Source organism: Colias eurytheme, chromosome 3 (assembly GCF_061535395.1).
Source record: "Colias eurytheme isolate Ceu_HAF_F1 chromosome 3, ilColEury1 Martin Lab GWU primary, whole genome shotgun sequence".
NCBI lineage: Eukaryota > Metazoa > Arthropoda > Insecta > Lepidoptera > Pieridae > Colias > Colias eurytheme.
This window is the reverse complement of record NC_142982.1, coordinates 2,666,656-2,689,551: the sequence shown is the minus strand read 5'-3', so window position 1 is coordinate 2,689,551 and position 22,896 is coordinate 2,666,656. Positions and strand designations below refer to the sequence as shown.

At 32.8% G+C, this 22,896-nt stretch overlaps 1 protein-coding gene across 1 annotated transcript in view; it reads left to right on the top strand.

The window, feature by feature from the left end:
- LOC149909403 (beta-arrestin-1-like) overlaps positions 1 to 22,896 on the top strand; it is a 57,285-nt gene that overhangs the window by 27,381 nt on the left and 7,008 nt on the right. The window contains exons 3-6 of the mRNA XM_090120163.1: positions 4,125 to 4,289; positions 19,254 to 19,374; positions 19,681 to 19,828; positions 20,529 to 20,709. Coding sequence (XP_089976289.1) covers positions 4,125 to 4,289; positions 19,254 to 19,374; positions 19,681 to 19,828; positions 20,529 to 20,709 — 615 coding nt within the window. The remainder of the gene's footprint in view (positions 1 to 4,124; positions 4,290 to 19,253; positions 19,375 to 19,680; positions 19,829 to 20,528; positions 20,710 to 22,896) is intronic.

The following is a 22,896-nucleotide window of genomic DNA, read 5'->3' as shown; positions in this document are numbered from 1 at the left end:
TCCCTAATCTGAGATGTTTATACGATGTATTATGTAATATATATCTTACAAATTTGCCTTGAATACTTATGTAATTTTGATATCTATGTATAAAGTTTTATTGTAACTAGTTAGGTATTTATGTATCTATTTTGTGATGATATTATGTCTTCAATATTTTTAACACTACAGCGCACGCGCCCTTTTATTTTACATGGTTGCTCGCGTGCTCTACCATAGTAGAAAACTGTATTTGAAATATTAAAAAAATGGGTGGTCCTAAAATAATAATACTCAGTAATATTAGTCTTTTAATTATTGTAAAAAATAATTATAAAAAAAAAAAAAATTTTAATAGCATATAATTAAAATTAGGATCAAATTATGAGATCAAGAAAATAATCAACATTTTTGGCAAGTTTGAGATCAGCTCAAAAAAAAACAACTTCTAATAAGCGATGACCGACTTATTGGCTATCATCCTGACATTCAATACACACCACAACTTGGTGATCAGGACAAATCCATCTGGTACATCTCTTACACCATTTTTTCGAGCTCGGAAGCACAGGCGATACTTCTCATTTTTTGAGGATCATGACGTATTGGTACCTCATCTACGTGACCCAAAAGCTATTTACTTTAATTTTTTAATTGGCGGGGAAGGTTTTCGACTGTCAATCTTCTTGCCATGAGGGGTTTCACCAGCTCGTGCGAAAGATCGTAAAGAAAATTTCGTTTCACAATTCTTTCTTGGCCTTTGTTTAGTTGGTGGATTATCAAGGCATTTATGAATCGGATGTTTTGAGATCTTGCCCGTGGTTGCTAAAGGACATGTTTTACTCTAGCGTGTTCCATTTCGAGATACCTAAATGTCATCACGTGTATTGTTTTGGACAAGTTCAGAAAGAGGCGTGTCATCTTCAGATGATGATGCATGATTTTCATTTACAGCTTCCTGCATCTGATTCCTATCTTCCTGTTCCATTGGTTGTACATATACTTCCCCATCGTCCGAGTCACTTTGGATCACTTCCTCGTCCTCTAATTCTTCGTTCAGCCATCACGCGCGCCTACAATACGGGGTCCATTTTTTCGCTAAAGCAAAGAAATATTAATTATTAAATACATCATTATACACGAAATAGTAATGCAACTGTACATAGTTAAATTTTAAAATTTAAATCATTCAATGTCCATTAATAATAATTTAAAAAACCCAAAAAAGAAAGTTTTACTTACCTTCAGTTTTATTACACCAATACTCGCATGTACTACTATAGTAGAAGCCGAACTTTGACACGTCGTAACAGGAACATGCGCTTACGTTGCAAATATGCACCATACTAATCCGTTTGGCAATTTTGCCGACTTAGCTTATCTGGGAGCTGGGGGGGTTAGGTGTAAAAATGAATGAATGGCGATAAAATAAGTAAGTGCGTTCTACTATAGTAGAACGCGCGTGCACTGTAGTGTTAAGTATGTAGGTAGGTACTATTTGCGAGACTTAGCAAGCTTAATAAGGTCCCATTCCTCTACAAGACAAACGAATAATAAAGAGTACCAAATAAATTGAAACAGCAGCAGAAACGTTATGACAAACGCTAAACTTTTTTTTATTATAATTTTGCTAAATCCGTGTGGATCCGTATGTGCCTATTGCACACAATATTTCACGAGATTCGGTCCAGCCGTTGCGTAGGAGCATGGTAACACTGTGACACGAGAATTTTAAATATATAAATAAGGGATAATTCGTATCGTATATTCACATAATATGAGTAATAAATTCTATTTCAATAGTTTCCAATATCATTGGCCTAATTTATAAACTGTTCTGAGCACACCTTTACAAATAGTTCCCTAAAGCTTTACTCAACTTGTTTAATATTGAAATTGTTATCGAAGCCATAAATATTATTTAGGAGTCATCAATCAATTCTTTATTCTATTGAATTGTATCTTTTTAATAAGCCTGGTGACTGTCATATTCTGATAACGTTATATTTTCTATGAGAGTCAAAAATGCGCAAACAAGATTTTGTCAAAATTTAAAAGAATATAAATTATATTGAATTTGCAATTATATGCATGTACCTAATGTAATTCATATTGTATGTATGTATTTGTATTTATTCACCTTTCTACAATTTCAATATTATATTTTAGTTCAAAATATTATCAGTTTAAATTTATATCAACCACTGAAATCACCTCTAATAGAATAGAAGAGCTTACAGTTAAGCGGATGAAATGGTTTTATTATTATACTCTATAATAATTTGTTAACTAATAGGTTACGGGTAGAATATTATTTGAATAAAATAACCATTTAGAATAAGCCATGTTGTTAGGTATACTTATTCATATTATGATTTTCATTTTTTTTAGTAGCAATACCAATGAATATCAATCATAAAATATATTTACCTACTCCATAAACATATTATTTATTTCATGTTACTAGCTCAAATTAATTACGTGCCGGAATAAAGCAGGGAAATCATAATTTAGGCTATTATTATATCCTTGTTATTTGAGACTAATGAGCGCTTTTTAAATTTAATTAATTTGAAATTCGTTCATTATTTAAATAGATCTGCTTGTAGTAAATCCAATGATTATACCTAACTATCTGAAAAGGAGGTTATGTTCCTACAATCTACATAGATATTCTGCAAAAATTATATCAGACAAACACATGCTTCAGCTTTATATATATATTTATTTACCTGTTATGGTATTATTATTATGTGGTATTATTGAACCGACTCTAAAATACTCGTCTGTATATAATATGAATATTTATATCTGAGGTGAACAACCTTTAATATAAGAATCCTCGAGGGAGACAAAATTTCCACCCAGAGCCTAAATTACATTTAACTTCGCATATCCGACGTTCATTTTCTTCCTATATCATACATATTAAATCCAGGATTTAAAAATCTATATATATATATAACTCAAAGGTGACTGATATAGTGATCTATCAACGCACAGCCCAAACCGCTGGACGTATCAGGCTGAAATTTGGCATGCAGGTAGATGTCATAACGTAGGCGTCCCCTAAGAAAGGATATTAGAAAATTCATCCCCTAAAGGGGTAAAATAGGGGATGAAAACTTATACCATGAAAATTTATCTTTTCCACGCAAGCGAAGCTGCGGGCAACAGCTAGTTAAGAAATACAGTAGATACGAATAAGCCTAAGAGTTCTTACACACGATCGACAAGTTGTCTACATGTGGCGACGTCTGAAGTAGCCTCTGCCGTTCACAACTTGCCGTTCGTCTGTTAGAATGCTAAAACGTATTATGTACATTAACTAAGCCTTAAATGTACTTGATAAATATGTATCGAAATTGATTTTAACTAGCCATCCGTCACTCAGTCTCACTCACCACTTGGAGATCACCGACTCCGTAAATATCCAAAGGTGAATTTTTTTTTCATTATTCCAGTAGTTCCTGAGATTAATGTTTTCAAACAAAATAAATTTAATATTATAATCACATTTATACGTATAGATTTTCATGTTTTTGTCAATAATATGTTTATATTATCATCTCATCCAGAATGATTTGAACGAATTTTATATGCTTTTTTATATATTCGGTAGGTCTGAAAATAGCATAAAAGCTATTTTTATACCCCATAGTGATTAGGGAGGTTCAACGACGTTTGCCGGGTCAGTTAGTTTTACTATCAACATGTTCTATTTTTGAAGATTGTTTTGAATTATAAAAGTATTCAGCTACGTTCAACGTTTTTAGTAGGGGAAAATCTTACGGATTCCAATCACCGACATGGTAATGTTGTAAAATTCTAGATGTCCCGGCATACATTGTTCTGCCGTACACTTATCACTTAGGGAGTATAGAATTGAGATGTTGGCCGATCAGAGAAAATCGGAGTATTTTAACTAACATTGTGAAACGAGAATTTTATATATAGAGATAGAGTAGAGATACAAAAATTCACTTCTTTCAGCAGTTCCTATCACTACTTACTTTTTTTTATATACCTAATACCTAAATACATGGTGTGAAAATTTTCCAATCTTTTCTTACAGGAAGTTCAAGAAATTGTCCCGAAACAAAAAATATATACAGGATCTTACATTTTTACAATTTCTCTTACAGGGTGTTCAAGAAATCGTCCCCAAACAACAAATTAACTGTATACCTGGCGTCCCGCGACCTGGTGGTGGAAAATGGCAGCATTGACAAGATACAGGGTGTGCTGCATGTCGACGCTGAGAATTTGACCAATAAAAAGCTCTTCGGACAAATTACACTTACTTTCAGGTGGGTTTTGATTATTTCAAGAACATGTTTTACAATGACAAAATTATATTGTCAAACTTGATTTACTCACGTATGTAGGTTCTTTACAATTGTAATATAATCGTATTATATTTTTGTAGATTATATTCATAACATGTAATTTGAGAAGATGTATTAGAAGTATATAAATCCCAGAAGCAAGTATCTTTTTAATTAGATTTACTTCTACACATTAGATTATCTATGTAATTCAATAGAGGTCAATGAAGCCTAACTTTAAGCTGTATGTTTTGTGAACACAGGCCTAAGCAAAAGAACCGATATGTATCAACACCATCACTGATTACAAAAACAAATAGTTTCTACCCATTATAACTACATTACTATTAAACCGTTCAACATTTAAGAAGGTCTCTATAGATAATCAGGGACAAAGGCGTGAATAGTCAGCAAATGGTAACGATTATGACACCTCGTTATGAGAATATTGCCCATTCACGTACCTTCTTTATTTGCACTTTGGACCCTTTAGCGTTACTGTAAATGAGATTCGTGATATATTTTATTTATATTGGAATAAGCTTTTAAAATGTAGTTTTTATTAGATATAGGCACATTTGATGAAATTCACGCCTTAATATAGTTGCAAACCTCACTCATAGATTACTTTTTCAAAAAATAACACAGAAGAAGTTACTTAATTAAAATAGGGGATAATCGTTATTCGCATCCAAAATAAAATAATGTACTTATACAAAATGACTCAATAAATACTTGAAATAAAATTATACGTTTGAAATAACGAAAGAAACTATGACCTTTTGTTCCTCGCTTCAGTAAGCAATTGATCAATGGTTGAAAAAATAATAACTTCACCAACAATATGAAAGATGGTTCAATTAAGTCAGCCATTAAATACAATTTTTAAAACTTTTTTATTTTAAACTTCCAATCTTTCATACCTTTCAAATATAAACTATACTAATATAAAGCTGAAGGGTTTGTTTGTTTGTTGAACGCACAAATCGCAGGAATCACGGGTCCGATTTGAAAAATTATTTCACTGTTACATAGTCAATTATCGAGAAAGACTTATGCTATATAATATCATCTCGCCAAGACCAATATGAGCGGAGCAATACGGTTAAATAGAAAGAGACATCAGTTTAATAAATCAATGAAAATTTACATTTTCTAGTGAAAAATGGCCACAGTAACAAATTACAATAAACGTTATGTTGTAGAAATTGGGTCTAAACTCGAAAGTCTGTCAATTAATAAGTTGTTTTGGTCGGCATAAAGCAAGAAAACCGATCAATCTAATCTTGTTTCAGACCAATTTAACTTTACTTAATAAGAATCGAAAAATTATATATTCAGATTACATCGTCGTATTTGGTGTTCGCTCATAAAGCATTCCGTTAATATTCATTAGAACTAAATGACAGGTGGATTGCCAAGTTAAAAAGGTGACAGGGTTGTTTAGTTGTTAGAGCTTTTCCATGGCTTTTTCACGAGTTAAAATAGAAATGGAAGTATTTTTATTGCGCTGTTCAAAAATCGGTTCTTCCGTCATAAGCATAATGCTTTAGAAATAATAGAATGATAGATAGAAATACATGAACTAATACTGTAAATCTGTCTGTCTGATAACCTTTCACGGCAAAACCATGCACCGATTAGGATGAAATTTGTAATGAATATAGTAGAACACAAAAAACATAGTGTACTTTTTTCAAAAATCAACTCTAACAGCGTTGAAACAGGGATTAAAGTAAGGTTTTGTCCTCGGGTAAAACCACGGGGCACTGCTAGTATAAACAATCGTTTGCGTCGAAATAGGAGTATTTTCAATTGCAATATTTTCAAAGGTCGAACCGTATTTATTTAAGGAATATTCGCGTCTGCCCATTTCTGTTCTGTTTATTTATTTTGCGAGATTCGTTTCGAGGTCTGTCGTGTGTTTTTTCAATATAATTATATAATTGCCTGAAGAAATACGTTTGTCCGCTGATAACTGAATATTGTTTTGGTTGAACCTCTGTGACCTTTAAATGAATAGAGGCGTGTTATTCTGGGGAAAGTTTTTGTTTTCTGTTTAGAATTTTCTTTTAAACCCTCGTCTGTCGGAACACAGATCTGAGCCAAAAATTTTGTACCCGTTGTCTGTCGTGGCACAGATCTGTGCCAAATCATCGCCGGTTGGAAATTAGCTCATTGTAACGCAAATATAGTTCAAATCTGCATAAACGACTATTTAGTTGATAGCTTATGAATTACTGAATATTTAAAGTCCATCACTTAATAATTTGACCGATAAATATTCGAAATATAACAGTAATTATGTCATACTTTAGTCGAGTAACTTTTAAATTTTAAAGTTTTAAAAAATGTAAAATTTTGCGGAAAGTTGATAAACGGTAAGTATTTATTGTTCTTTTTATTATTATTCACTATATATCCTAATGTTTATGAGCCGAAATAATGAAAATTACCAATAATTATACCACAAATAATGGCTCCAAATATGTATCTACCATTTCACTGTACGTTGCTTAGTTTTTGACCCCTGGTTAATCGTATTTTATTTTTAATATTTTATTTGTTTTTTACATCATTTTACTAGAAATTTTATGAAGATTTTTATAATATAATTCAAAATTTGATACTGTGTTCCATTTTAAAGATATTTCGTTTTCAATTCAGAACCGACAATAATTTCCCCGTAAAATTCGCGTACAGGATGTTCGCATATTGTATGAAATTGAAAAATTTAATTGTTCGTCTTCAATTAAATTTTTCAATTTCATACAATATAAAATGTACATATGTTTTGTTTATATTGATGGGTATCGTTTTTGTGGTATTTATTGTCCTCAGGTTTAATACGATATAATCAACTATACAAATTATAGTCCGTAACCTCTATGGAATTCCTTTAATTGCACGCCTCATAAGCGAAGCGTTGCGGTGGGTACTACTGTCACTTCGCGCAAAACATCTGATTTTTCAAACTTAAAATGTCTTTATGTATCATACATTGCACTTGTAAGATAATACATACACACACATATTAAGAAAAAACACTATTTTTAACGTTCATGATATTTTTGATGTCATTTTTATTATTTAAACTAGTTAAATAACAGTTTAAAAAAGTTCTGTCTTGGACGTCCGTGTGTCTGTATGTGCGGATCCTTTTTCTTGTTAACACGATAGCGACCGAAATACTTTACTAATCGAGTCTTTTTTTTTCTCTTACGCTTGAGTATGCTCAGGAATAGAACCCTTTCATTTTTCAGGGTCTGATTCGATGTGGTTTTATTGTTATTAAATAAACAAAAATAATAATTAATAAATATTTATTAAAAAAAAATTATGAGGCGTGCACTTTTGGATTTTCCAAATTATTTTAGTATATTATGGTTAAAAGTGTATATTATATGCTGGAAAAATAGTAAAAAAAACCTACATCGGGAACAATGGTTTTCACTATGACCTATATATAGGACAAAGTGACTATGTTACTATGTAATTTGTGTAGGACAAACTGGAAAAGAAATTTAACACATTAATTGTACAACATATTCTTACCTTAATACAAATGCAACATATTATTTTTTATTGGGGAACCATATGTTTCTGAAAAAATAAAAAACCGGCCAAGTGCGAGTCGGACTCGCGCACCGAGGGCTTCGTACAAACTTATTTTTTTAATTATGCTGTAGGTATCTTTTAATTCATATTTTAGAATTCTTTATCTGTGCTATAAGACGTTGCTATTGTAAGTTTTTATAACCTTGCAAATGTCGAAAATTACGAAAATTTGCAGCATAAACGGTTGTATCTTTGATTGCGTTGGCATATATTATGTTTGATTCTGTTTTTATTTTGTTTTTCTGTCGTCTCACAATTTCAAAATGAACGACAACACGGAAGTTGTCATTTTTGAAACCCAGATAGTCCAAAGATGTTTTTACACATATTTTGGGGTTATTTCTTTAAAACTGGAAGAATATTTTTTTAGAGTTTTGAACCTCAATACGATTCGCGCTTCAAGGACTCCGAACAAACCTACTTTTTATTATGTTTTAACTTCTAGTGTTTTTAGTGAATTTTTCTTTATCTGTGCTGTAAAACCTTGCTTTTAACCAAGTCCACTTAACTTTTGACCCGTAGGTTTTGATTCCCTTGCTAGTAGTTGCGGTTTTCAGAATATGCCGCATATGAATATTATTTCTTCTGATTGCGTCTTAAATCTTATATCTCCATACCAATTTGCATGAAATTTGGTATGGAGATATTTTGATACCCGAGAAAGGACATAGGCTACCTTTTATTGCGAAATATGTACCACGGGCGATGCCGGGGCGGACCTCTAGTCTTATATATAAAAATGAATCGCAAAATGTGTTGGTAAGCGCATAACTCGAGAACGGCTGAACCGATTTCGATAATTCTTTTTTTATTATATTCCTTGAAGTGCGAGGGTGGTTCTTACGTAGAGAAAACGTAAATGTACCACGGGCGAAGCCGGGGCGGACTACTAGTATGTATATAAAAATGAATCGCAAAATGTGTTTGTAAGCGCATAACTCGAGAACGGCTGAACCGATTTCGATAATTCTTTTTTTATTATATTCCTTGAAGTACGAGGATGGTTCTTATGTAGAGAAAACGTAAATATGTACCACGGGCGAAGCCGGGGCGGACCGCTAGTGTATTATAAATCTGAGTTTTTAATGTGAATATCAAGTTAATACATGTAGCCGTTTATTAGTTGTAAGTTGAAATTATTATTTTTTTTTTATATAAAGTGTAATTAAAAAAATCATGTTATTTGCGATTATTCTTATATCTATTTTATAAAACATTGCTTTTTACCAAATTTAAAGATTTTATGTACTTGGGAAGTACCCTGTCGGTTTTGATTCCATTGCAAAAGTCAAAATTTGCTAAAAATTGCAGCATTAATGGCTGCATCCCAAAGGGTTTGGTTTTTAAGGGTCCAGAACCCTAATAGGATCACGTCTGTCCATCCCATCTGCCCATCTGTCTGTCAAGACCCATTTTCACAGGAACGCGTGATGTGACATAAAACTGAAATTTATATTGATTACTTGAGTCGATTGAAGCTGTGAAAAAATCAAACTTGCAAACCAACGCAATCAAAAGATAAAGCCGTTTATTAACTCAGGCCCCGGAATCACAGACACAATAGAAAATCTATTGTATCGTGGACCGATCGGGCCGTTCGGGGCCAATGGGTTATGCTGCAAATTTCGACATTCGCAAGGGAATCAACACCTACAGGGTACTTTCCGTGTACGTAGAGTTTTGAAATTGGGGTAAAATAAGGTCTTATAGCGCAGATTGAAGAATAATTTCGAAAAACATAAAATTTCGGAGTTACAACATAGTAAAAATGTTGTGTGGTTTTATGAAACCACGGTAAAAGTGAAACTGTTCGAACGGTTCCGAACACTGCCTTATACCTACTCGGCAGCCGACCGTCACGCGACATGCGCTACACAGACCAAAAAGTTTGAGACGATGTAATAAAAGTTTCACTTTAAAAATTGGTTTGTTCGGAGCTCACGGTGTGCGAGTCCGACTCTCACTTGGCCGGTTTTTTATTCTTATGTACTATATGTAGTACATTCGTAGGCCGAATGTTAAAGCTGATGTAGATCGCTGTCTGAAGATTATTTTTATTTGCATTCATGACTTTAAATAGCCTTGGAACATTACTTATTTAATAAAACGAATTAAATGCATCATTTGCAGTACGCCTGCAAATATAAATCTACCCTCTCATTTTGTAAATGACTAGCGATAACAATTATTAAAACTGCTTCTATTACCCAGAAGAAGAGTGCAATTTTTCTATTTGAAGATATCACATTGCTGTTTAAACTACATAATCAATAATAACTTATTTGTTAGGTAACCCTAAAATAAACTTCCGTCTTGATATTTTAATTTTCTTTCGAAAATAAAAATTTGTATTTGATAGAATAACCTTTTCTGATTCGTAAGCATTTGAGTATCAATAAAAGAGAATTCAAATGGATCCAAACAACGATTCTTATGGCAATGGAAGACAAGACACTCTAAGGCTTACTTTAACAATAGGACGTAACAGTATTTGAAATCAAGAAATATAACTCTGTATATTTTGTCAAATGAACAGATAATAATAGTAACACGATTAGTGTTTGGGAATTTACAGCTTTTAATTCCTGATACCAGGATTCTTCATGAAATTCTACACATAACACGTCTTACTTTATTCCAATCAAAATATTTTTTTAAGTTTCATGCTGTTTGTGTACTATGGACTCCCTAAACTACTGAACCGATTTTAATACAATTTTACCGATTAGTTTATATCTTAATTACAAATGCTTGGAAATACTGCATGTATTGAAGTACAACTAGATTGGATAGCGTTTATCACTTTCCTGATCACATTCAAGTGGAACCTCGTGGTAATAAATCGTCGTCTCGAGGCGGTCGTTGTGTCCGATGTATAAGAAAAAATGAACAGAAGTTAACGTTATTTATGCTAAGTTGCAAATATTCCTATTTATTGGCCAATGTTGGCGTCAACACCACACATTACAACCACATGAGTATATAAATAGTACAGACACAAAGCTTCATAAGAATTTTTTTTTCTGTCAGTTAAGTAAAATTTATTTAAGTAAATAAAACATTAAGATGTATAATAAATAATAATTGTTTATTTATTTTGAATCTTTAAGTTTATTGATTTTTATCCTTAACATAAGCTGTAAGTATTTTATAAAAAATATTTTTACAACTCGAATTTCCGAAATTTTTGATTTATAAGTTAAATGTAACGGTTTATAATTAAGTTATGGTATAATTAAATGTAGATTTCACTTTTGTACAGCTTAGACATTTTTCTGTATGGATACAGTGCCTTTCGATTTGTAGTTGGACAACATTTCATTTTATAGGTACTATATTATAATAATTAAGAGCATGAAAAAATAAATAATAAAAAGCATTTCTTCATAATGCTATTGTTACCACAAAAAATATTTTCTTAATCGCTAATTTTAAGAAAAAATAAATTAAAATTAAAATTGATGTGGAGACGTTATACATAATATATATACATACAGACGTTAGAACAAAGTCCACCATAAGAATGAAGTCATTTAGGAATAAGACGATTTTTAAACATTAATAAAAACCTAAATATTTAAAAAAAGTAAAAATTACTGTTAGTTTTTATCTAGTTTTGATTAAAATAAAAATAAAAAAAAAGTAGCAAAAATTTTTGAAATGTTCTAATTTTGGAGCAGACTGTAAAGTCTGTATTTGTATGAACATATGTGGAGATCGCGTCCACTTATTTTCATGCGTAAACGATGATATTCATACTCAACTTTCTCGAATTTTTATAAAATAAACCTATGTTTTTGTTATATTCACTCAAAAGATTGTCTATTCTAGTGTGAAAATACAAAAATAAAAATCTAAAATACCTTGATATTATTTTTTTATTAGTATTTTTCTTTACAATGTCATATTTTTTCAAAATGTGTGGGAAAAAATGCTTCTAATAAGTAAAATAAACACGCCAGGGAGTAAGTAAGGTAACTAATATAAAGTTTGGTTATCTAGTTAGCATCAAAATTTACAAGAGTGTCACAGGTTAAAGTTTATATCACAAATTTTAATATCGAAAAAAATCGGCAAATCAGCGCCGACCGCTCGAATTTCTCCGACAGACAGCACCTTTTTGACGCGGCGCGCCGCGACAGCTGAGGGGTTAATGTAGGTTGTATCAGCTACGGTTAAATGTTATAATATTAAATAAGTTGAAATTATATTTCAATTTTCAGCTGTTAAAATATACGGTAACAAAATAGCTGTATTTTCAAATGCGTGATTTAAAAAGAAAACAGAGGCTATTGACAGATTTCGTATGCAGCAACTTACAAGTGAAGTCTTTTCGTCTTGTAGTTTTGATCTCTATGTGTGAAAAAAGATAACATGCGTACGCTGAATAGATAAATTATTATTACTTTATTTTACATAAAAATACAATTTTCGTCCAATAAACACAAAATGCAGAATATCCCCGGTTTCAGATATCTATTACCATTTTAAATTAAACTCATACAAATTTATAAGAGCGGAGATTCGAATTACTAAAGTTCAGAGGGTAGTTAGTAAAATAGCCGCTAGTGATTTAACTAGGCTCCAGTTCCTGTTAGATAATGAAGCCGAGTATTCTGGATTTTGCGAGAACATTCTAGAACATTTGAGCAATGATTATTTAAAAGGTAAATCTTTTGAAGTGTTGTCCTGATAAATATTTATTTTTCTGCGTTTAAAATAATATTATTTTCATCAAGAATAAAGACTTATTTTGTTGAATTTGAACTATTTCACTCTGTTAATTCACAAGTGACACAACCATATACACTGGGGTAGATCCCTTTAAAAATAATAAAAAGTGCAAAAAAATCGCAGTCGGATGAAACCCATTAGAAAAGGAGGGGAATATGATGAAAATTAAAGGAAAAATAAATTACGGTCAATCCGAGTTCGGGAAGTGGGAGGGGGGAGCTTTTAAGAGAAAAAAATGGTTTCTCTCGATTTCCGACAAAACTACAAGTCCTACGGAAAAAAGTTCAATCGCAAAGTTGTAGTTAATAAAAAAATCTACAACTTTTGTATTGACAATTTTTTCACATAACCTCAAAATTTAGGTGAAAAATTCAAAAAACCATGTTTTGGTTTTTTATTTTTAACTACTTCAAAATTTATTTATTTTCTACGACATTTGGTAGAAACTTGCTTTATTATGTCCCAAATACACTGTAATTTATTTGATTGAAAATATTTATTTTTTCACCTTATTTTGAATTAATACCAAAAAAACAACCTAATTTTCAATCGAAAAGTCACCCGTCAAAATATCTTAAAAAGCTTTAAAGCTTTAAATATCCGTAAAAAGCTTTTTTCAAAAACTTTGGGAGCCTTTTATTCATCAAAATGTCTACTTTTATATGGTGTAAAAAAAAATAAACCTTACCATAGTAAATGTTCTCAGGAAATGCTTACAAACAGTGTCATAATTAGCTTTTACTAAATCAGGCATACTTCTCGAACTCTTTATCTTCTCTTGTATCGGCTTTTCGGTAATATTTCAAAAGAAAAAAAATTATCTGTTCTAAGTATAATATTTTACAGCATATTCAAAAGCAAAATGATGTCGATAAAAACATTTCAGGTAGTTTGAGAAGTGTGCCTGATTTAGTAAAAGCTCATTTTCACTGTTTGTATGCATTTTCTGAGAACATTTACTATGGTCATGTTTATTTTTTTTTACACCATATGAAAGTAGAGATTTCAATGAATAAAAGGCTCCCCAAGTTTTTGAAAAAAGCTGATATTTTGACGGGTGACTTTTCGATTGAAAATTAGGTTGTTTTTTTGGTATTAATTCAAAATAAGGCGAAAAAATAAATATTTTCAGTCAAATAAATTACAGTGTATTTGGGACATAATAAAGCAAGTTTCCACCAAATTTCGTAGAAAAAAAATAAATTTTGAAGTAGATAAAAATAAAAAACCAAAAACAAGGTTTTTGAATATTTCACCTAAATTTTGAGGTTATGTGAAAAAATTGTCAATACAAAAGTTGTAGATCTTTTTATTATCTACAACTTTGCCATTGAACTTTTTTCCGTAGGACTTGTAGTTTTGTCGGAAATCAAGAGAAACCATTTTTTTCTCTTAAAAGCTCCCCCCTCCCTTTTCCCGAACTCGGATTGACCGTAATTTATTTTTCCTTTAATTTTCATCATATTCCTCTCCTTTTCTAATGGGTTTCATCCGACTGCGATTTTTTTTTGTTTCAAAAATTATCTACTCTAGTCTAATATGTTTGTAATAATTTAACTGTGATTCCACGATTAAAACAAAACGAGAAACGTTCCAAGGAATTTTTTGACTATCTTCTGAGTCCTAATAACATTAAATTACTATTATAATAAGTCTCATAGGAACCTAAAAATCTATACCAAAATATATTAATAGCAAGTATCATTGAAGAACCCAGCCAATACACAAAGCATTTGAATAAAACGAGCCCATTGGTCCTGGACATTTAAATAAATGGAAGCAGATAAAAATCTCCAAACTTTCGGCTCTTACAATATTCCCAGTTCTTAAGTGGATTTATTCGAGTCCAACTTTTAACTGAGTCATAATATTACAAGCACTTTGTAGATGAATCTGAGATGCTACTTCACTTTATGTAATGGTCCGGGAGCCAGCAGCAGATTTTATGACCAAGTTCCTCTCAAGCGGTAATTAGTAAAATGCATCAGAGTATAGTATTATGAAGCCTCGTGAACGTCAGCTGGAGCTCGGTTGGGGGGAAGAGCGGTTGTAGCCTCCCGTATCAGCTGACGGTTTTTCCACCAAGATACAGCCAGCTGACATATATATTTATCCACAGTTACATATAAGCTATCATCAGGTAAATTTTTGTTTGAGAGGAAATAACGGAAAATAAATTTTTCTTTAAATTAAACTTTCATGTTCGAGACACCAGCTGACGTATAATACACCATGTTGTAACCAGCTGACTATTTTTTTTCGTTGAGATATTGGGTTAGCTACAATTTGACAAATTTTTAGCTGAGAGGAAATGAATGAATGAATGTATTTTTTTTCCTATGTGCGTGGGAGGCTCACCCCCCAACCGAGCGCCAGCTGACGTTCACGAGGCTTTATAATACTATACTCTCATGCGTCTGACGAATTATCTCTTGAGAGGAAATAGTTAACCAAATTTGCACCTGGCTCCCTAACCATAAATAGTAATTACAATTTTTTGTGTTGCTCTTTTTGTATTTAATGTAAATGAAGCTCTTTTGGGTAAGATTATAATGTAGTATATTTTATAAGTATATGCGAACGAGTAAGCATAAGCTCTTAATTGCTGTTTAGATATATTTGACTAGCTGTGCCGCGCGGTTTCACCGCATTGCTCCGCTCCTGTTGGTCTTAGCGTTATTATATTAGTGACTAGATTTCCGCCCGCGGCTTCGCCCGCGTTTTCAAAGGAAAACCCGCATAGTTCCCGTTCCCGTGGGATTTCCGGGATAAAACCTATCCTATGTGTTAATCCAAGTTACCCTCTATATGTGTGCTAAATTTCATTGTAATCGGTTCAGTAGTTTTTACGTGAAAGAGTAACAAACATCCATACATCCATACATCCATACATCCATACATCCATACATCCATACATCCTTACAAACTTTCGCCTTTATAATAGTATTAAGATTTAGCCTCCTTCTCGATAAATGGGCTATCTAACCCCGAAAGAATTTTTCAAATCGGACCAATAGTTCCTGAGATTAGCGCGTTCAAACAAACAAACAAACAAACTTTTCAGCTTTATAATATTATTATAGATGAGAACAGAAAATTAACAATGTATAACACCCGTTTAATATTTAAAAAGGAAATCTATATAATAAAAATGAATCGCCAAAAAATATGTTGGTAGTTAAGCGCAGCACTCGAGAACAGCTGAACCGATTTGGTTAATTATTTTTTTTATTTCTTGAAGCACGAGGAAGGTTCTTATGGAGAGAAAACGTAAAACTGTACCACGGGCGAGGCCGGGGCGGACCGCTAGTAATGTCATAAATGTGAAATTCGATTGTGTGCCGAAATGAAACAGTTAATAAAATTACCAAAACAAAATACTAGTCGCAAAAATAACATTTAAATTGAACCAATACGTGTGTATCACGGAATTCAAAGCATTACGTTCTATTTTTCGTCGCATATAACAAACCCCTTTTCGTGTCCCATTTGATTTATAAAAGCGGCACTTCCCCTAACTGGCAAGTGATTTTATCTATAATTCGTTTATGTTTGCCTTTTCCCACCTTGTTTCATCGTATTTCCAATTTCCGTATGTCGTTATTTCACACCTACTTCCTTCATAAACTTTTTGGCATAAAAAATGGCTTGCGCGAGTCACGGAACAATTTCAGCTTTAATATTTTGTTGTGTAATCCCATTATTGTTAACGATGATAAATAATTCTGCCTCACCTTTACTTCAATGGAAAGCTATTAGCCACACTAGCTGTGTTCCTATTAATTTTGTGCCAAAATATTCGGAATATATTTTGGCTTCGTTCATTTATTTAGAGAGCAATTATGTGTATAGATTATGCTACATAGATTTTGAATATTTCATTATAGCTGGTATCGCTTCTGGATATATTTCTGATCAGCTTACCCGTACCGAATTTGCCACCAGCATCTTAAGCTTTAGCTATAAACATCTTATTATTAAATTGCTCCATTACGACGTGAAAGAAAGGCAAATAATTTATTACACTTACGCATTTATTATAAGGTAAAAAATATATAACAAAAAGCATTGAATAGGCTGTCAGAGACTCTATCAAGTAGTGAAACTGGGGCATAATGTCGCATTTTAAATTGCATGTTATTTCGATTTACATTCACCAGTTACAAAGAGCCTGTCAAACGCACAGCCTTCAAATATTCTTCTTTTGTGTATCGTTTAAAATATTGTCGATAAATCGTAGGGAATTTTATCAATTTCATGTTTGTGTTAAAACAATTTTTCTATATATTTTCACAATATAAAGTTTATTGTAGTGTAAAAGGAACAACCAAACAAATCTCAGATATTTTAATCTAATTCTAATTGTTTTTCGTGTAGCCTTTATGTATCATTAGTTGAGATTATACAATTATTATTATATTAAGGTCGTAAATGTGCTAAATATAGCAAAATATAACCCTCTCTTTTATTATACGTAGTAAATACGTACTAGTACATTATAGGGACAGTAAACTAGCTGCCTAGTGAATTTCAAGCGAGCCAATGTTGATACGACGGCGCATGTGTGCTCATGAAATTAAAATTTAATACTTTGTTTACGGTAACTATGAAAATACACCATGTGTGTTTGGATAGTATTTAAAATAACATTTATAGTATCACTTCTGGTGTGATAGAGTCGGATCGTTTTAAAATAAATATTTTAATATTAGCCGTAAATTCGATTGACCATATTATATTACAGGCGGAATCACGGATAGCCGAGAAGCTAGGAGTTGTTCCGGAATGGCAAAAAGACGCCGGTTCGAATCCCACCTCGTATTCGATTTTTGCTATTCTTCAAAATTTTCTAATTTATAATGCAGTTGAATGCAATAAAACTAAATAAAATTCAAAGTAAACTCTCATGGGCAGAAGTTGTTTTACCGCCATAAAAGTATCTTATGTCACAAACAAACAAACAGACTTCCGCATTCATAATAGTAAGGTTATCTATTTAACTCCACCCACATCATAATAGACTACAGGCCCGTGTTGAAAAAATTATGGGTCATTTGACCCACCACCTGACCTATCTAGAATGATATAAGAGCATAAAATAAAAAGATTCAGCACTATGACGTCACTTGTAAGCTGTCCACCTGAGTGCAGATGAGAATTCGAAGGTTCAGGTAGAGATTTTCTCCCCTTGTCTCCATGATTTTTGTACGGCGTTGCGGAATAATTGATTAAAAGTAGTATAGAAATAGTATGACACAGATGCCGTACAAAATCAAATGACCAAATTTACCCCGGCAACTGTCGAAAAATAAAAATAAATTCCGACTTTGTGGACCACCATTTTTGTACGGCATCTGTATCATACTATTTCTATACTGCTTTTAAGCCATTATTCCGCAACGCCGTACAAAAATCATGGAGACAAGGGGAGAAAATCTCTACCTGAACTTTCGAATTCTCACCTGCACTCAGGTGGACAGCTTACGAGTGACGTCATAGTGCTGAATCTTATTATTTTATGCTCTTATATAATTCTAGATAGGTCAGGTGGTGGGTCAAATGACCCATAATTTTTTCAACATGGGCCTGTAGTCTATAACAGTAAGCAACCCGTAGTAAATCGGAAACTTGATATTTTGTACCAACGTGTTCTCTGAAGTCCGAATTCAAAGTAAAATACACAATGGGGGTTCAAACAATGAATATATCCAAATATAGTACCTATTTTATGACAGGTCATTATTAGTGCTCGAATAATCCACGCGTCTTGTTTTACAAACAGAAGGAAAATCGTAATAAATAGAGAAAAAAACTAATAAAACACACATTAATAAGATAAACTCATGAAATTATTGTGTGAACCTTGATAAGTCTAAAAAGTTTAAAAATAACCAGTGTAGATGACCTGTATATTGTTTTGAAACCTAGTAGGTAGGGATCACATCATTACTGTGAATTTACTTATTTATGTACCGATCCATAAAAGTTTTTGTGTACCTTTATTTTAAGGTTGAAACCTTTCACGTAATAGGGTTACCTATATACACATTATCTAGTGTCTACCTTTTATGAGTTATATTCAAAGCTATAGGACCAAAATTTTATCAGAGTTAGGTACGCAATTATGAATTAATGTTCTTTTATTTTAAGCTATTTTCATAATACCATCATAATATTATGTATACTTATTTTAGCAGAACTTAAAATCTGTTATTTTTATCTTTTCCTTTTCTGAATGGAAATTACTTTGATATTTTCAGCTTTCAATTCAAAGTGAAACAGACATTTTATAAATAGCTGTTCAGTACATAAAGAACCTTACCTTGGACAAATTGTGAATTCTTTTTGAATTCTATTATGCTAATAATATTCCAAAACTGAAAGTTAGTATTTTAGAAATTTCTAATATTCGCCCAAGTAGCTCCTAAAGCGTCTTTCTGTGTGAAAGAGTTTCATGTTCAGATCAGTATTCAGTACATCCGAAGATTATGTTTTACATTTATTATGGAAACTTGGCCTCTATAAAATTATTAGTAGTAAAGACAAACATACACACAAATAAATGTTTGTATAATATCTCTAATTATTCCACAGATATGGTCGAGAGGACGAAGAGGTGATGGGACTAAAGTTTTGCAATGAAGCTATAATGAGCCTAGCTCAAATATGGCCGCCGCATTGTAATCATGAGAGAGAACCAAACACACCGCTTCAGGTAAACACACAACAACTAGACTTTTAATATGCTTATTTTTAAGATTTTCATAGACTTGGCTAAGTTTAGAATCTAATAGTTATTGTTATTCATGTATCTACTTAGTAGATTAATCTGAAAATGGGATACTAAAACTATATCATTAACATATGCATTCTACTCAATATTAAAATATTTGAAAACACTTATGTATATGACAAAAGTATATATACAAAAAGTGTAACTAAGATATTCCTCAAGTAACTTTTCGTTCTTTAATGATATCTTCTACACTTCCCTTGTCACAAGGAAATAAATATCCTCCAGGATGCGCTAATAAAACGTCTAGGAGCCAACGCGTTTCCCTTCCACCTGGAGCTAACGCCGCTCGCACCGCCCAGTGTGCAACTGGTACCAGCCAAGCAGTACCACGGAGCACCCATCGGCACCTCGTATGATGTACGGGCTTATATTGGTGAGCGATTTCTAATGGCAAATATTAGTTACTAGCTGCGCTACGCGGTTTCACCCACGTGGCTTCGCTCCTGTTGGTCTTAGCGTAATGATATATTATAGCCTAAAGCTTTCCTCGATAAATTGGCTATCTAACACCAAAAGAATTTTTCAAATCGGATCAGTAGTTCCTGAGATTAGCGCGTTCAAACAAACAAACAAACTCTTCAGCTTTATAATATTATAGTATAGATGAAATAAATGTGATTAATCCATTGAAATATTACATTAAATTTACATTTTTTAGAGGTAGCAATTTTATTTTTGTGACTTGGGGGGTCAATATAAGCTTTGATAAGTTCTATATGTAAAGTAGTTGAGAATGAATAAGTAAAGTTGTCAGGATTTAACAAAGCCCCATAATAAATAGAAGCTTTACATAAACTATATGTTAAGCTTCTTTTTTCTAATGACTTCCCCGCTCCATATCTTAAATATACTCTCCCTCTTGTCGGTCCCTCATGTCCGAGGATCGTGGTCAGCATCAGGGTTGCATCTGGAGCAGATGATTTGCCTCCACCGGTCTCTGTCCATGGCGTCTCTTACGACCGTGTAAAAATTAGTGGTGCTCTACGAATGCAAAATTCGGTGCTTAAATTATAAATTTTTAATAGACCAAGATAGTTATCTTGGTGATTGGACAATTAATTTCTAACGTGCAGTTCAAATTGTGACAAAAACTTCATGTTCTGCAGCGGAACGCGCAGACGAGAAGATATCCCGTCGCAACACAGTGCGCATGGGGATCCGTGTGCTCCAGGGCGCGGGCCGGCCGCAGCGCCCCGCGCTCCCGCCCGCGCCCGCACACACGCTCAGCGCGCTTGCACACCACAATGTGCTCAGGTAAGAAATAAACTTTTTTATTTCAAATTTTTTTTGGAACTAAGTTCCTTTTCGCGCGTTGTGAAAAGGGGGCTAGACGGAAAAAATTCTCACGAAAAGTTGTAACGACACTTTTTGACGTGACAACGTCTTATAATTCGATAGAGCCGGTTGCACGCACGAAAAAACATGACTCATGCGGCGTTACCTCGCTCTGAGGCGTTCCATAGGCTTGAAGCGCAAGCGAGAGCGCGGAACGAGCGACAAAGAAGCACAATCGGACGTTGTCACGTTCAACTATCGTCAGTAAACAGACTTTACAGACAACCAATTTTTTTTTTTTCATATTTTTTTTTAAACGAAGTTCCTTATTGCGCGTTGTGAAAGGGGGCCAGAGGGAGAAAATTCTCACGAAAAGTTGTAACGACACTTTTTGCTATAGTAAGCTAGTGTAAGCTGTGTGGCGTGCGCATGGTTCTCTGACACCCGGATGGAACTTCGGGTGTCCCCTTGACACCTTTCAACTTTTTTTATTTGTATTTATCTACCAAGATAATGTCACACAATTTTATTTTCTTTGTAAACGTTGACAAACTGTTAGGTCTCCTAATGTCTCTATCAACGTCCATATCATTTTCGGAGGAGTAAGTTTTTGAGTAAATTTTACTCTCAACGCGCCTAAAAAAGTTTCACTTCTAAAACAAACTAAAAACAAACGATCAACAATTCAAAAATCTTGCCCAAGAAGATTTCAAATTCGCCATTAATTTGATTTCCACTATTTACTACAACAAACCAGGGTTAAAATATGAGTCACATAACTATAGCACACTTCATTACGAGCCAGGGCCACCCTCAGCGTTCGCTAAGTGCATTTTGTCATTATATTTACTAAAAGGTATTCGTAATGAGGTGACTAGCGAGGTCTTGGGAAACTTCGGTCTCGAGCTATATCATAAATATACGATGTGTTTATATACAGGGTGTCCCACTATTGGTATACTAAGCGCGAAGGGCCTTGTAGTTTTGCATACTTACACTGATCACGTAAAAAATACTGAAACAACAAAATTACGTGAAAAATTTTTTGCTAAATTTTTCCTGAAAATCCATGTTTTCTTCTCTAGCTTCATGCAGCCGTTATATACCGCTTCTCTAATGTGAGCATTTTGTCTATGAAAACATTATCTTAAACGATAGCTCACGTGCTGGTGGCAAAGTTGGGCGGGTTGCTTGTTATGGGTGTACACGTAGAGTTTTAAGAATTAATCTATTTGAAAAAAAAATGCGTCTGGAATTTTATAAGTATTTTTTACGTACTCAGCGTATGCAAAACTATAACCTCCATTGAGCTTAGTATACCAACAGTGGGACACCCTGTATAAACGTCACATAATCAGATTGATTGTCATAGCGAAAACATGAAGACTAGTGTTTTTTTTTTTGTTACATAACATAACATAGGTAGTTCAAAGTATATAGTATAAGATCCCACTGCAGGATTAGTGTGTTCATTGTTTTTTTGCTAAAACCAAAATGTTATGTATACGTATATTTATAATTATTACGAGAATATATATCGACTGGGTTGCCAGACAAAATTTTATTATTATTTATATTAAAATTAATTTAATTGATGTAGACTACATTTTATTATAAAATGTAGTCTACATCATGGCAAATCGTATAAAGATTCAAAAAATCACCGTTGCCGTTTTTCACCTGGCGGCAACATCTTCGCAGCCTGGTGCAAACAGGTTGATGATTTCGATCCATTTATACGTTCATAACGCACATTTATGAATCATAATATAATATCTAATTAAAGCTATTCTTTTCCGTCAATTACCTATAAATAAATAGTGAACGAAATGTTTCCCGAAAAATCGCATATTTTTTTTTATTAAAAATGCTTGCGGCCAAATTTTGACTGGCACCCTAGTCGATATAATATATTCTTCTAATTATAAATATCCATAAAAGTTTGGCTTTAACAAAAAAACTGAAAGCACTAATCCTGCGGTGGGATCTTAGCCTAATAGACTTTAATTACCAATGCAAGTGTGTAATAATAGCACTTAATTTCCATATTAAATATTTATTTACTTCAACCACAACCGCCGTTCAATTTCCTGTCCTTTTATGCATGTAAAATGTTTCGCTCCTGAAAAATTTTACATTATACTATTAATATTGTATTTATTTTCT